We start from the raw sequence: 16968 nt of genomic DNA on the forward strand, positions 1-16968 counted from the left end.
GATTTATAAATAGTCTTCAGTACAGGTTCTTTGTTGAACAAACCTTAGATCTGCATCATAGCTCCCATTTCAGTTTACATTTCATGCAAAAAATAATTTAAGATATTTATGTACCAAGTTTATGAGTAGAAAGAACACATTTTATTAGTCCAAGTAGAACTATTACTACAAACCTTTATTCTTGCCTTTAAATTTAGATCTTTCAGCTACCAACAGTACCACTGTAAAGTTACTTATCCTTCATAGTGTCAGCTTTAATAACTCTAAGGTTTTATATTTATTATAAGAATTATCAATTATGAGGAAAAAGGCAAGAAATATTTAATTTCAGTTAGTTTTTAAATTTTTGTGTGTGTGTGTGATCTAAGATTTTTGAAATGAAATAAAAAGTCTGCAGTTTATGGTAAATGGTAATAATGATGATTTTCCTTACCTGTTTCTGGTTCCACAGAGAAATATGGCTGTCCCTGAAGTATGCTGTAAATTACTCTGGCGCTGTTTCCATACGAAGGGTCGTCGGCATCAGTAGCAGTAACTTGCACCACAGAAGTACCTAAAACATCCAAAGTCAGCTTACTTTCACATAGTACCAGGTGAAGGTCCAAGAACATAAATTTCCATTCAAACAGACTCCAGAGAAAATTTCATCTAATGGTGATTGGACTCTTCAAATATATTTATGAACTTATAGTCACCTTCAAGTGCATTCTTCTGTATTTCAGGATCTCATTCTACCTAAATTGAATCTAAACTTGCCTAATTCCACAAATGTGATTAAGGTCTAATTAGCAAAGTTACACAATAGCTATAGTTGAGCTGAATTCTTATCCTTACCCAGCTACAATAATTTCATACTTATGTACTCTCTTCCTCTTTTCAGAAGACTTATTTGTTTTTATTACAATAAATATCTGCTTTCCATTACCTAGAATGGATTTTAGGTTTTTTTGTCCAATGACATCAATATGACATGAAACTACACTTACAAGAACATGACAGAAATAGATTATTAAATTTATAATTAGAACTTTGGGAAAAATAGTCATCAGTTCTCCCTACCTTGTAAGTGTTAATGTAGATAAATAGTAGCAGAAGAAATATTGCCATATGGACTTTGAAATTTGCTGGACATTTAGAGTCCAGAAATATTTCTAATCTTCAAGACCATCTCTAAATTTTAGTGAGATATACCAGTCCTTCAAAACATGAAATGATTACCATTGCCATCAAAATAGTCTCTACATCCTGTTCAGCTTTTCCACCAGATAAATAAAGTATCAGCAAGGCTCTCCTTTATTGTACCTCCATAAAGTGCAGATATTGATTTTAAGTATATAGGAAAGAAGTGAAAAAAAACAAGGAAAAGAAAATAAATCATCATATGCATGTGACTGGTTGGCCACAGGCTATTCCGAGGATCAGAAGACTTCCAAACCTATTTCTCCTTTTATCCCAATTCTTCTCCTCCACCAAATACTGCCAAATATTGTGAAATAAAGCACCTGTAAATCCAAGCCACTTGACACAACTATTTATTCCCTCATAGTTTGACTACATTACATATTTATTTTAACATAAATAGAAAGGCAAATAGAAATAAATCCTAAGCTTGCTCTGTTTGGGATTTCGCAAGATGACGAAACATTTGCTTTTGACAAGAGAATTGTATAATCATGAACAACTGTGCCGATATCAATGGAATGACACGGGCCTAACTGTTGAATCAGAGATGAGTTCTCAGGAATGTTCAGTTTTCAACTGTTTTAGAATAGAAACACTTTTTTCAGTGAGTCCCTGAAAGGACTTGCATCTCATAAAGAAGACATAATTGGCAAATTCCTGGTTATATTATTACTGGTATTAAAATGGAATAAACCACTGATTTAGCAGAATAAATCCTCAAACACAAAATAAAATTTTAAAAATATTAAACATTTCTACACAAGTATAATGAACAAAAAGATAAAAATTATTAATACTGTCCACTGTACTAATGATTGATTTAGTGGTCATCTAGACTAGGGCCGAGACTGAAAATCTGAACAGCTTTATAAGAATGTAGGTGTGGTAGAGCTGTCCTGAAACCTTCGTCTGTTTCCAATTCACAAATATATCTACAGCCAAACTGAACTCCATTTGTTGATATATGTCTATGTTACTATTCTGTTAAAAGATACAGAGGCCTTTTGGCTGAATATATTTAAAGTTCTGAGGAGTGTTGCCCTGATTCTGAAACGTGCTTTTTGGACCATCGTAGCGTGTAGCCAAATGCAGCGCTAGTACGTATACTTGCTTCTTAAGAATATTTGCTCTGAAATAGCAAAGAGGTGTTATGTAAAAGAAAGATAAGAACAAATCCTGTTCAGTAACTTAATTTGCATGAAAAATGAAGAATGTGTTTAATAACTTTAAAATAAATAAAAACAGAATCCATTTGCCATGTAATAATATGTGTCTAATAGTTACTGCTGCCTCAGTTATGAGTGTCATAAAGCACATATACTAATTAATGCTGTTTTAATACACATATACATGAAGCAGAACAAATCATATGAGCTATCCTCTCTAGCTTCAATGAACATGGCTACATATACACTCAGTAAAATCTGTCAGACACTCCTGAAGATTGCAGATTTGATCCTATTCCCTTTGAAGTCTGTGGGAAGAGACTTGAGCTCCTTAATTTCATCACTATCACACAGCGGGATTTACTCAGTGGGTTGTGCTTAGAGTAACATACACCCCACTACCCAAAAGCAGTAAGGATGAGCTATGCTTTTTAATGTTGCCTCAGCTCTTTGGCTTTTGCTGGCCAGCCACAGGTCAGGTACCTGTCAGGAAAAGTGCAAGGGCAGAGCTACACTTCTGCCTGTCATTTAAGATGCAGAAGTAACCACTTTGATCTTGGCCCTTGCTCATAAGAGGAAGAGAGACATGCTCTCTAGGCTTCTGTTGAGGGATCAGTGATTCTATGAAAAACTTCGCAGAAATTATGCAAACAAGTGAACAGGAGGTGTATATCAGTGTATGAATCTGTCAGTTATGTTGTGCACATCGGCTGTCAAACCATCATCTTGTTTTGCTTTGGTTCAGTTCACTGAAGTCACTGAAGACCACTGATGCTCAATACTACAAATATATTGTTTGCTCTGCTCTGAAACCTGCACCAGAAATCCAAAGGCACTGAAGATTGTCAGTCGTGTTGGGGTTTAAAAGCTAGTGTGGGTGTGACTTAGCCAGCACTGCTTGGTCTGGGCCTTGCTCTGTCTTTTACATAGGCATAGATTGCCTCTGATGAGGTTGGTAAGAATCTTTGGCCTTCAGGATCCAAAGCCTAGTCTGATCTTTATAGGAGTAGATAAAGGAGACAGTGATAATAATATACTGGAGAATATGCACCCAGCGAAGTTATTAATAACCGTTATTAATTCTGTAATTTTCTCCTTCCATACTTGCAAATTTTATTATACAATAAACTAGAATTATACTGTGGTGAGCTAAGCCCAGAAATAAATAGTCATTTGTCAGATTATGGTAGTTCTCAGAGGGCATATTTTAACATAATTTTAATTAGAATGTTTGGATCTCCCTAGGACCTGGTACTATAATAGTAATTAATATATTTGGCCCTTTTTAATGTGTTCTTTGCAAGCATCTTCAAACACTGTACAAGTATTAATGACTTTGACCTCACAATGCATTTATGATGTAGGCATACAGGATAATTAACTTGGAAAAAAACCCCACAGGATATCCATTGCAGAACTGAATTTGACACTTGTATTTCCTTTTCCTTACTCCCAACTGAGTTATGAGATATTTACCTATAACAAGTACCCTCCATAGTACATTATTCAAACAAATAACAGCTAAATTAATAGAAATTTTCTGCTCTTCCTCGCAGAAAAGAGAGGAAATAATGATGCCTGTTCTCCCCTGAAATATACAGCAGAATAACAGAGAAGTGAAAAGGGATACATATTCAGACAAGTCGATGTCAGAAAGATCTTGAAAAAAAAATAACCTGGAAAAAGCATGTCAGTGGGTATTCCTTTAAAGAAAAAAAAAAAAAAGTTTAATCTTGCTTGATTCATTTGTTTTGGTTTTGGTTTTCCCTTTTTGTCCCGTCTTCTTATGGCAGGATTTGCATGGAGAGTGAAATTGGAGTTTGTAAAAAAAATTGAAATTGTAATATAATCATTTGGGTTTTCAAAATGTGTCATTATTGATATTATGAAATTGGAAGTCAGAAGATGCAAAAGGGTTTGGTGACAGAACTATTTAAAAAAAAATATCTTTGTTAATAGGAAACAAGAAGGAAGTGCTGTAAGACAAATGCCAAGACAGAGAGGACTAAACATTGGGAATTGATGGAAAAGCACTAATGAGAGAATGTACAAAAAGCCAGGGAGAAAGCCAAGCAACTAATTCTGAATGCTGTCTGAAGAGAAAGACAAAAAGATAACCACAGGTAGAGATGACAGGCAAACTGTAGGACACCCAACTTGTAGTTCTAATGTAAACCCAGAGGGAGGTTGCATCTTATAAAGCATACACAGATATCCCTAATTTAGGAGCAGAAAAATCCAGCTAGGGAGCATGCCAGATGGCAGAAATAGCTCTGAAGGTACAGGATGGAGTAAGGATAAGGAATGATTAGAGAATATATAGGCTGTAACAGGTGAATAGACAAACATCAACAAATAAAAGAAAGGAGGTGATGATAAAGAAAAAAAAAGTTCTCAGGAGCAGAAAGTTCTGAAAACTTGACTAAAAGATACCAATAGGCAAAATCCACAGGAAAATCTGTATAGGGGAAAATAGACTCATCTGCAGTTCTGAAGAGAAACCTTCAAATGAGCAGAAAGAGGTATACAGGTGAAGAATATGATGGATAGAATATAAGATTGTAGTCAAAACTGTAAGAATATTCTGAGTTATAAACTTTGGATGTAAGGAAAGGGAAAAAAAAGTTAAAGCGGAGAAAATATCCAGTACAAAGACCTCAGGAGAACAAGATGTCTTCTAGGATATTGACCTAACTGCAAGGTCCTGAAGTTGGCCTATTTATCTCTGCCTTTAGTATGATAAATGAACAGCAGAAGAAAGATTGACAACAAAGAATTTATGGACCTTTGTCAAGACACTGTATTTGATAACAGAAATAGCCACATACTCAGTCATCCATCTGGTTAATACCACAGCCTGAGTAAGAAATCAGAACTGATATCCTAAGCTCTGCTTAATGTTTTCAGACACTTATAGAAAGGTTATATCTTTCTATATGGTCACAGAGGTAAGTACCACAGGAGCAGACATAATCAATGCAACAGTACAATTACATCTAAGACTGCAATTTCTCTCAGCATTCCTTACGTCAACAAGTCCAACACTTTCTTAGCCCACGGCCAACAGTACTAGGCAAGTAATGGGCTACTTGCAATACTAAAACGAAAAAAAAAAAAAAATTCTGGAGAGAGCTAAATAGAGCAATTCAGAAATTTCTGTTTTCCTTTTGCTGGGGAAGTGCTGTTGTCATAACTTTTTTTTCCCCATAACCTTCTCATTTATGTTTCTGTACTAAAAATGCTTGAATTGTATGATGTCTGAAAAAAGATACCAATTTTAAAATATTTAGTAATTAACTATGTGATATTTCATTATTATGCAAATATATGAAGACTTTAACATACCGAGTTAAAATTTCTAATTAATTCTATTTGCCTCAAAAGTCTTGTGTAGCTTGTTCTTTTAGAAAATTTCTTCCCTTCTCCATTCAGTCTTTAGCTTTGAGTTTACAGAGTACATTTAAGTTGGAAAATTAAATTAGTGTTATGAATAAATGAATCAAATTTGAGGAGTATCTTATAAAATAACATCATCCACTTATGGATCACAGATGAACATATGCCTCTAGGAATCAGCCAAAAAGCTTGAACTCATAAAGCCAAAAGCAAATTCTACCTATCAGGTAGTCAGAAGTCTAGCAGCTGAATGACCACATTCATAAAATCGAGGAACACGATAAATTTTAAACTACTTACAGTTCCCTAAATTATGTTCACTGGACTGACAGAATAAAGTCTATGGCACTCAGCACAATTATTTGTGCAAGATACGGGGTTAATAGTCTAAATACATTCATTTTTTTAATATAATTTTCTTTTCAGATTCTCTTTTTTTCATATTATTTGTTATTTTTCTGCATTGCAGCAAATTTTGCACTTTCCAAATTTGTACGTTCTATGTGGATGTACAGCTACACTGGAGCTTCACATCTTGAATATTTTTGAACCATTGAAATAATGTCTTGGATGCTTGAGAACACTTAAGAAAAAGATTATTTTTTGGTAATTGAGACTGACAAAAATACAAACCAGCAGATTATAACTGGGTGTTACACAATAGCATAATATTTAATGAAAATACCAAACCATTTTCACAAAATTTTCCGAAACCCAGGAAAGTAAGTATTAAAACATCAATGTCTGTATATAAAAAACATCTCAAAACACTGTTTGATCTAGTTCAGGTAGTAGTAGTAATTACAATAGTAGCAATAGTCAAAAGAGTTATTGAAATTAATGTGTGTTTTCTGAATATTTACTAATTGATATTATATCTGTATTTATATAATGAATAAGTGAATACTAATTTTTAAAAAGAGATCTTATATATATTTAAGCTTTTAAATTTTTTTCTTAAAGAATTGTATGCACTAATTAATAATAGCTCATATTCCATAATGCTATTTTTTATGATCCAAGCCACAACTCGGTAGCTAAGATAGGAACTGAAAATACATTGAAAACAGAAGATTAACTCAAACAGCTGTTTAAGATTCTGGAGTCTGCCACTCATGAGAGTTAAGGGAGGAAGTGAAAGCACAAGAGGATTTGTCCATACACTAAAAATCTGAAAGCAAGGAGATTAAATAGCATGTCTTCCTTCAGGCACTGCATCAGCAGCACATGAGTAAACATATAACTCTCCTCAGCCACAGAAAGAGTGAAAGTGGAGACAACTCTCCACTCAGTGCTTATCACCACTGGGGACTTAGAGTGAAGATGAAAGGAAAAAAATCACTGAGCTTTCAACAGACCGTTTTAGTATATCTTATTCTAACAGTTCTTAAGAAGGAGGGTGATTCACCATTAATTACTTTCTATTTATATTTATATTCCAAAACACTGTAAATGAATAATTTTAATATTCTAAGTAGGAATAGATCTCAAATCACAAAAATCTGTTTCTGGGTGCAATTCCAATATTTGAACAAATGAACCAAAATGAAGAATACTTGAACCATGAGGGAGAATTCTGAACAGGACTGATTTTTCAGATGATGGGGAAATTATTCGTCAAGTAACATAGAACAGGCATTTGTGCCCCAGAATAAAGCACTCACCCACTACTGACATTTCAGGAACACTAGCAGTGTAAATTTCTTCTGGAAATGTTGGTTCATTGTCATTGATGTCATGGATTTTTATGACAAACTCTGATTCCGGTTCCACTGGTCTCAGGGTTCTTCTGTTAATAGCTTGGGCACGCAGGATGTAAAAGGCTTTCTCTTCCCTGTCAATTCTCCGAGTAGCATGAATGTCACCTGTTTTCTCATCAATTATAAAAAGAGTACCAGCCCCATCTCCTGACAAAATGTATTTGAGGGATCCATCTCCCTTGTCCTGGTCAGAATGAAGCTGAAAAAGAAGAAAACCAAGAGTATTAATTTAGAAATATTGAAAGGCTTGGCTTTGTTGTTGTTTGGTGGGGCTTTATTTATTTATTTATTTATAATAATTGTTATATATTAAACCATTCTGAGAGCAACAACATCTTTAACACCAACAAACCAAAGTAACTGACTGGTAGTTATGGTGTCATACTGAGGCATTTGTTTCCTAATTTAGCTCCAAGAATCTTTAAACTTGACTGTTGCTGCAGATTTTAGTTTTGCAGCAACACCTGTTCTCTGTTAAGAAACCTTTGCACCACAATTCTTAAAGAAGATTTTTATGTTAATACTGACCTTTTCCTTCCTTGAAGAGATCCTATTAAAAATTCACAACCTGCTGTGCTAGTTGTAAATTCACTGAGCAGATAAAGAACATTGCAGAATACATGACAATTAAGGAAAATAGAACAACTGGTTCCATGTCATACTATTTCTTTCTAATTTCATTTCATATTATTTATATTTCTCATCAATTAGAGAACACTTTGTTTTAAGTCATTTTCATTTTCACCCCATCAACTAATATAAATAGCCTAAAGGAAAGAAACAGATTTATTAAGCATTCAGTATTAATTTAATAGTGATTATGTAAGTAACATAAAGCTTAAATTCATCTATTAATGACCTGTAGTACTGACTGACTTTAGTAAATCCATAACAAAAAAGATATTCAATTATGTTGCTTTGTTCAGTAGAGTAATGTGGTTGGCTCACTTAGTCTTTTGGATACACTTACCGTAATTTCTCCCATCGCCTTGTTGGAAAGTTCTTTCCAGTTTCAATGGTTTCATAATTGAATTAAAGAATCTGGCATTCAGATTTATTTGCACCATGAAATGTATTTTTTAAAATTATTTTTTGTTTCAGCAGAAGGATGAAATCAAGTAGAAAATCTGATTACAAAAATGAAGTGCAAATATAAAGACTTTTAAAAAATCACACTCTAAAACTATCAGAATGTTCCAAAAAGTTTAAGACAGAACTAGCACATTTTTTCCCTTTCTAAAAATAATTATTTAAACATCCATTTAAAAAACAATTAGAACTTCAGTAATATCATATTTAGTCATGTGAAGGGTTTTTGTTAATTTAAGCTTACATTTCAGGTCATGAAAACCATTGTACATGTAGCTCAGTATAAATATCCCCCGTGGCATGCAGTCATGGAAATCTCTCTCTTTTTTGTCTATGATGCCCTGAAGTTATTTTCCACAGCATCTACTTTAAGTTAGAGGTAGAATATTTTTGATTTTGAATATGGCTTTTCTTGCCTTTTGTGCTGAAACCAAACATACACAACGGAGTGGTAGGATAAGCTGAAGTCAAACAGTGAACTTCGTTACCATTAAACATTTTACAATACTGAATATTTCCTACACACTTGCAATATGTGGAACAGAACAAGTGCATGTAGAAACTTGGATCAAAGCCTCTATGGTAGTAATTTAGAAAACTACCATTGTTCTGAACTTCTATTTTCTATATAAAAGTTTTTGTGTTTTCTTTCAGTTCAGAAATAAACCTTAAGAAACACTGTAAATATTTATCAAAGAATGACAAATTAAAGTTTGCTTATATTACATGTAATGTGTATATTTACTTTATAAAATACATATTTTCTTACTACTTTCTTGATTTCATTCCATAATAAATAAACAGAATGCTCCACCAAACGAAGTAGGATAATAGAAGTGAAATCTTTTGCAAATAAATCCTACTCTTTTCCTTTCATCTCTCTCACTGACTTCAAACTGAAGCTTTCATGCCATTCTCACTCCCCTTTCGGGAAATGAATTTTTACTGTGAAATTTATTCCTTTGTGCTCTTCTCTTGATGGCCCATTGAAGTTGCAACCTTTCACCATTGTAAGTAACTTCGGTGTTAGGAGTCTGGACAGTACCTTGCAGGCTGAGGCCCATTTTATAGCATCATTTAGTGTAACTAGTCCTCAAAATCCTATTAAGTGTTTTCTTCTCCAGGTCTTCCTAGGGTTCCACCTTTTCTTAAGAAATGTTTCAGTCCTAAGAGCTCACTTTTGGTCCATAACCACTAGATACAATATTTCCACAGAAAAGTGGTGAAGAACAGCTGTAGGAGGCTGCTCTTCCTCAGACATGCACCAGAATTACAAAATAAAAGTCTGTTCGAGCAAGAAAGATTGGGAGAAAGATGAACCTTTAAATGGGCACATTGCAATTTTTCTGTATGCTTTCCAAAGTCAGATCTGGTATTATAAATTCTTACCAATGCTGACAACAGTACATTGAGGCTGCAGTGCCTGTTCTTTAACTCAGAAATCAGTTAGCAGAGTCTGGCAAAAGCCATTCTAATACATTCTCTATCTCCAGAAAAGCATAGCCCCATGCAAACAGATCCTAGTATCTAGCCAAATTTAACTCACAAATCATGCATGGAAATTGTTTTGGAGAGTGATACTTAGAAAAACATGCCAGGAATGTAGCAATGCCAACAACCAGTGCTTCTAGTGCCTGGGAATTTTGCCTGGCACTGGAAGCATAAACACAATGTAGTGAAAAGAACTAAATCAGAAAATGAAGAAAATCTCTACACTACAAAATATTAAGCTTTTGAACAACTATATTTAGATCAAAATCAGGATGTAAAGAATTTTAACATAATAATTTGTCTAATATGTAAGGTATCGTCAATGCTGATGTTTTTCCATTGCTATTCCTGTAGCTATGTGTATGTAAAAAATTCTTACTAAGCTGATTTGGAAGTGAAAAATATTCTTTTTACACCACTCACAAAATCATTTTCCTCTTACCTCTGCAAAATTCAAACTTTATACATTTTTTCCCACCTATATTAGCCAAAGGACTGGAAAAGGAGCTGAATATAAGATTTCGAAACATTCACACAAAGGCTTTAGGGAGCCGATAGTTGCTCTTCAGGGTAACATAATGATAAGGAATACTAACCTGTATAGTTTAGAACACTTTACATTATAACACTTTGCATTGTCTAAAAACATTAATCATTTCACTTTGGACTGGTAATCCAATTTAAATTTTATGTATACACATAATATTCCACAGTTACTGTAGAAAAACTTCAAATTCAGAATCACATTTCAGAAAGGCCTTCTTGGGAGACCAGGAAGCACAAAGCTATAGACATAATGAACAAGGCATCCAGACATAATTAAAGGAGCGAAAATGTGCATTACATATGAGCAAGGAAAGATAATACCTCTCATTTCATTTTCTTAGTTCTTAATTCAATCAAGATGTTATTAGAGGAATCAAGATGGCTACAAATCACTATGTGCTTGACAGCTTTCAGCACTGAATCTTTACTCATTCCTGAAATGCATGAGCGGTGTGTCAATCGGCACTGCAAAGTTTTGTCATTTTACTCTAGTATTAAAAAAGTCCTGCAAAATGATCCTTTGTTACTTTTAGTATAAAGTGTTTCCCATAGTTATTTTGTCTAATGGGCATCTGTGATTCATCTCAGCCAGAGAAATGGAGAGACATCTGTTTCATTTAGCAGTTCTATTGCACAAAATGATCAGCTGTAAAGATGTGGTTTTGTTTTTATATCTGACACTGATATTTTGCAAACTCTTGTTTTAGTGAATTTCTTGCTATTCTGCAACAGAAATACTTCCCTTTTCAGCTGACAGTGGTAGGCATACTTTATATATAATTTTTTTTCACTGTATAGAAAATCAGAATCTCTGATGGTTTTATTTTCTATACTCTTGTTTCATTAAACAGTAATTGCAGTTAATGTGAAAGACAATTTTGCATATTTGGTTATCGATCTAAACTGGTTGAACAAACTTTTAAATTGAGAAGGGTTTCACATGACTGAAAAAGGAACATATTGCTTAGTAGAAGATAATAAATATTTAGAGAAGGTAACAAAATGGAGAGTTATGTGAATAGTTAAAAAAGAAACTGGATCATCAATCTAAGACAGAGTGAAAATGATTTTAAAAGACAGATTTTTTTTACAATAAAACCGGAGTTAATTAAAATAAAATACCTTGTTTTTCAAGGTAAATGCAACCATAAATAAAATGAGTTAATGAAAAAAATACTACAATCAAATTCAGCTCAGTATCTTCTTAGATCTGTAAAAGATCTTTGTAAAAGGTCTTTCAGAAGATCTTAGATGTACAACATAATAATTCTGCTTTAAAAGTTACTTGAAAATTACGACGTGGGAATTCTATGTTAGTTGACTTCCAGTGATTCAAATCAAACCTGTCAATTACAGAAGTGTGGGTTTTCTTTCTCCTTCACCCCATGAATTCCACCCAAGTCTGAATCTTCTAATTGACTATTAAGGCTGGGGACTTTTTTCTAACAGCATACAAAGTGTTAATCCTATTTTCATTAAAAAAAGGCAGAAGATGCTACTGTGAAAAAAAGAGTTTATTAAATTAGTCATACCCATTTTATCATACAAACTACTTCTGGAATTTGAAATTATTTATGACAATGCCAGATAAAGACTAAGATTTTTAACACCTGTTTCTATTTGAGTTTCAGTTTTGCAAGTCCCTCTATGAATTTTCAATGATTGGTATTCAGATAACTAAAGACCAGAATATGACAGTATTAATAAACTGGTCTTTAGTTTCAATTTTTGCTATAGGCGTTATTACAGTTCAAGTTGTTATTTTATCTTAATTTAATATGCTATAATGTATAGGCAACTTACCTCTACAATTTACAGTTTTTTGCAGTCCAGTTTTTTGCAGTCTTTACCAAATGACAGACTATTCCAATATTACCTCACTAAACACATTTTTACTGTCCTACTTTATAACAGATATTTTTATTTGTATAATGTAGAAAATGTGTGGGGTTTTTTCTATTTTCTTCTGCAATACATTATTCAATATTTCGACTTAATCCAAGTATCGCAGTAACAAGACCTCAGTACACTCCTGAATTACTTCATCTTTTAGATTTTATTCAAATAAACCCTGAAATTCTCCTAATTGTGATGACAAATTTCAGGGCAAATTCTAACCTATTAACTCTTTTCTAAGTAATCATATTAACCATGTGATGCCAAAATACATCTGTGGAAGCATTCACAATTCGTTTCCTGGTTGTCTGCAGTATGTATGATAATATTAGCACATTCATTAGATACTTTGTAGAATAATAATGGTAGTCTAAATATAATAACAACAGTGGGCAGATTTGATCTGGAATCAGCAGGGAATAATCAACGTAGACTTCCCACAATGGAGATATTCATTTTAAGCATCATGAACTGAACTATAAAATGATGCAGTTGTTTAACATTAGCTGCGCTTACTCTAAGAGATTTTCAGACCTTCAGTAGCTCATGTCCTGTGCAGTATTCTCTTAGTTGCCAGATTTTTCTGTCATGGCTTTGAACCAGATTTTACTCACCAAACCGATGTACTTATTTCATCTTATTCTTAAGGTAACATTTAAAGCAAGCATCTTCAGAATTTGCACTAAGTTTTAATGAGACATGCCACATATTTAATTTTCGTACTCAGTTATATGGTCAGTTTGCCAGTCCTGTGCTATTGTGTGTTATTCAAAAGAGGACACAGGTGGAAAGCAAAAAGGCACATTTCAAAAGGAAGTTTTGTGAGACAAGGAAAGATAAGGGAACAGTAAACTAAAATGGAAGCATAAGAAGTAATGCAGGATGGGGAGAGCTCTGATATTTTTTTGCTTGCTGAGAAGAAACAACAAATAGAAATTAAAAACTACAGTCTGTAGTGAATTTTCAGATTATATTAGTTTACTTTAACTTGATTCATTATCCAAAGGAAAGATAAAAATAATTTTTAACATTTCTGTTGAGAAAGATTACAGTAGTTCCTTGCCGTTCAAGATTTTCATTTGTTTCTACCAATGTTTTAAAACGGTAAGAGAAAAATTAAAAACAATAATAATTTTAGGGTTTCTTTACACATTTTTTCATCACTAGACTTGCATCTTTTGCCCATTATTGTAGCTTATTCTAAAAGGAGGGTTCACAATCTGGAGAAGGTCAATGGTTCTGTCACCGACAAAGTCTTCTAAGATTTCAGCTGAGAAAGGAATTTGGTTTTTTATGACACATTATATGAGGAGCAGACAGTCTTATATAGATGCACTGCCTCAGTGTGCCAATAATCAAACTCTTCTCAAGCCAAGGTCTTTAGCTGATGTTCAGAGGGCTAGAACAAAAAGTTTTGGCTCCATTAGACAGTTGTAGCTTCCATTCCAGAAGACAAACAAGCATTGAGCTAACATGAACTAGAGACTAATTGAATTTCATACACCACAGAGTTCTTGCACGAGCCAATATGCACGTTCTCTTCCAATTTTAGTGTAATAAATATAATCCCTACATCAGGTGAAGACAGAAGCTAGAGAATTGTCACTGAAACTGAAGCGCCCTTACGTTCAGCTAGCTTCGCCTAACAACTTCTGTAGATGACTGGATGTAAGTAGACGCAAGGGAATTATTGAATTAAATGGAAAAAAAAGTCCTGTGGACTAAACAAAGAAGTGGACTAAACAAAGAAACGTTCTTTGGTCCTAGTCCTACTCAGCATGATGTGGCACAAGCCTATATTCCTACTTCCGTGAGTAGTCTCTCTACACTAACCTGTGGTATCAGGATGGAAATAGGTCTGATAAGATTTTCCTCAGACTTTTTTTTTTAATATACTTTTTTTTTTTTTTTAAATGTTTTATGCTGTTTGGCTGCTTCTGAACAATTAAGTAGTTTCCAGAACAATCTCTCTATTCCACCAAGAAATGAACTAGGAAGTCTAATATGATGAGACAACACATAACTTTCTTTTACTGAATTCAGAACAGCTTTTATGATTTGAAAGCTTTGGGGTTTTCTGTTTAGTTTTGGGTTTTTTAAAGGAAATGTCACCACTGATCCACATTCTGTCTGCATTGCTGACGACAAAGAGATAATTATGAAGCAATTTTAAGTTATTTTTTATTTGTTTTTCTGTTAACAGGATTTTTTATTATACCTTATATATATTTTCTTAAAGTAGTTTAGTTATTAACAAAATAACCATTAAAGCAACATTAGCTTTTATATATCCTAATGTACAATTTCACTATGCATAAAAAAGCATCACATTTTTTTAAACGAATGCAGAGAGCATTTGATAATAGTGACGCTTAGTTAATTTTGCCTCCTACTGGAGGCCATTTAAAAACATGTTAAACAAGATTGTCTTTGTTTCCATATGAAGTCACTGTAACGTAAATTGGTAAGAGCTGTGAAGACTTTCTACCTTTATTAGGTGTGCATTTTCTCCACATGAATATTCTAAAGTATATGTGTCTTTGGAAGAAGTATACTTATAGGAAAAAACAAATATATCACAGAGAAGAGAATGACAATGTCTGTCAACACAGAAAGGGGAAAATGTCAGCTAAGGTGGAGGGTATGTGTCAGAATTAAGGAGTAAAAAATATTAAGGGGTTATTTTAATAATCTCCAAAATAGTGATAGCCATGATAACATAGTATTATTGTTAAATTTAATCTTGACGAAGGGAAGAGAGGGAAAGAGGGAGAGTCTTTCATGTGTCTCAGTAAACTACTGATGAACCTGAACTGATGCTACATCTAATATTATAATATTTCAAATAATGAAGTATGAAGTTGTCTTGGATCAATCCTGGCTTAATTTTACAATGAGATCAGTGGGGCTGTTCATGTAATAAATGCATAGTCCAGGAGAGTGTATTGATATCTTATAACTCTACAGGGGTAGTCATGGTATTAAAGGTAGATCTGTGAGAGAAGAGAGAAGGTATATATATAAACCCTTAAATGCAACTGACAGTTTTATTTCCTCATCAAATTTGTCTCTCGTTTTACTAAATTACGAAATTCTTTATTCTGGAGAACAGTAGTCTCAAGAAAAACCCTTTCTATATACCAATTACTAAGAAAAGAAGTTATAGTTTAAATCATGATATACAACTGCAATACAGACTGGTTTAGGTTGGCAGAGACTTCTGGAGGTCATATTGTCCAACCCACCCTACTCAAACAAGACCAACCACAGCGAGTTGTCCAGGACTATGTCTATACAGCTTTTGAATATCTCCAAGGACGGAGACTCCACAACCACTCTGAGCAACCTGTGCTAGTGCTCAGTCACCGTCACAGGATAAAAGTGTTTCCTGATGTTCAGAAGAACAGTGTTTCAGTTTGTGCCCATTGCCTCTGGTCCTGTCACTGGCCAGCAATGAAAAGATTCTGGCTCTGTCCTCTTTGCAACCTCCCTTCATGTATTTCTATGTATTAATAAGATCCGCCCTGAGCCTTCTCTCTCCTAGGGCAAAGAGTTCCAGCACTCTCAGCCTTTCCACATATATGAGGTGCTCCAGTCCCTTAATCATCCTTACGGTCTTTTACTGGACTCTCTCCAGTGTGTCCATGTCTCTCTTGTAGGGGGGTGCCCAGAACTGGACATAGAACTCCAGGTGTGGCCTCACCTGTGTTGAAGAGAAGGGAAGGAACCCCTCCCTCGACCTGCTGGCAAAACTTTGCCTAATGCATCCATTAGCCTTCTTTGTGGCAAGGGCACATTGCTGGCTTATGTTCAATCTGATGCCCAGCAGAACCACTAGGTCCTTTTCTGCCAAGCTGCTTTCCAGCTGGTCAGCTCCCAGTAGATACTGGTGCCTGGGGTTGTTCCACCCCAGATACATGACTTCGCACTTCATCTTGTTGAACTTCATGATATTCCTGTCAGACCATTACTCCAGACTGTTGAGATCCCTCTGGATGGCAGCATGACCCAGCCACTCCTTCCAATTTTGCGTCATTTACAAACTTGCTAAGGGTACACTCAGCCACATCATCCAGATGATTAAGGAAGATGTTAAACAAGACTGTAGCTGATATTGATCCATGTGATATACTACAAGTTACTGGCCTTGAGCTAGATTTTGCGTTGCTGGTCAGCACTCTCTGGACCTGGACTTTAAGCTGATTTTCAGTCCATCTCACTGCTCATCTAGCCTGTATATCAACAACTTGTCTATGAGGAGCTTCTGGAAGACAGTGTCAAAGGACTTACTGAAGTTCAGGTAGAAAATATCCACTGCACTCTCTTCATCTTCCAGGCAAGCCACTTCATCACAGAAGGTTATCAAGCTGGACAAGTATGACTTCCCCTTGGTGAAGCCATGCTTACCACTCCTGATAATTTTCTTGTCCTTAATGTGCCTG

At 34.4% G+C, this 16968-nt stretch overlaps 1 protein-coding gene across 1 annotated transcript in view; it reads right to left on the reverse strand.

Annotated features, from left to right (window-relative positions):
• CDH10 (cadherin 10) overlaps positions 1–16968 on the reverse strand; it is a 110749-nt gene that overhangs the window by 28996 nt on the left and 64785 nt on the right. The window contains exons 3-4 of the mRNA XM_065629913.1: positions 7409–7703; positions 434–553 (exon numbers count right to left, since the gene is read on the reverse strand). Coding sequence (XP_065485985.1) covers positions 434–553; positions 7409–7703 — 415 coding nt within the window. The remainder of the gene's footprint in view (positions 1–433; positions 554–7408; positions 7704–16968) is intronic.

This window comes from Caloenas nicobarica, chromosome 2 (assembly GCF_036013445.1).
Source record: "Caloenas nicobarica isolate bCalNic1 chromosome 2, bCalNic1.hap1, whole genome shotgun sequence".
Taxonomy (NCBI): domain Eukaryota; kingdom Metazoa; phylum Chordata; class Aves; order Columbiformes; family Columbidae; genus Caloenas; species Caloenas nicobarica.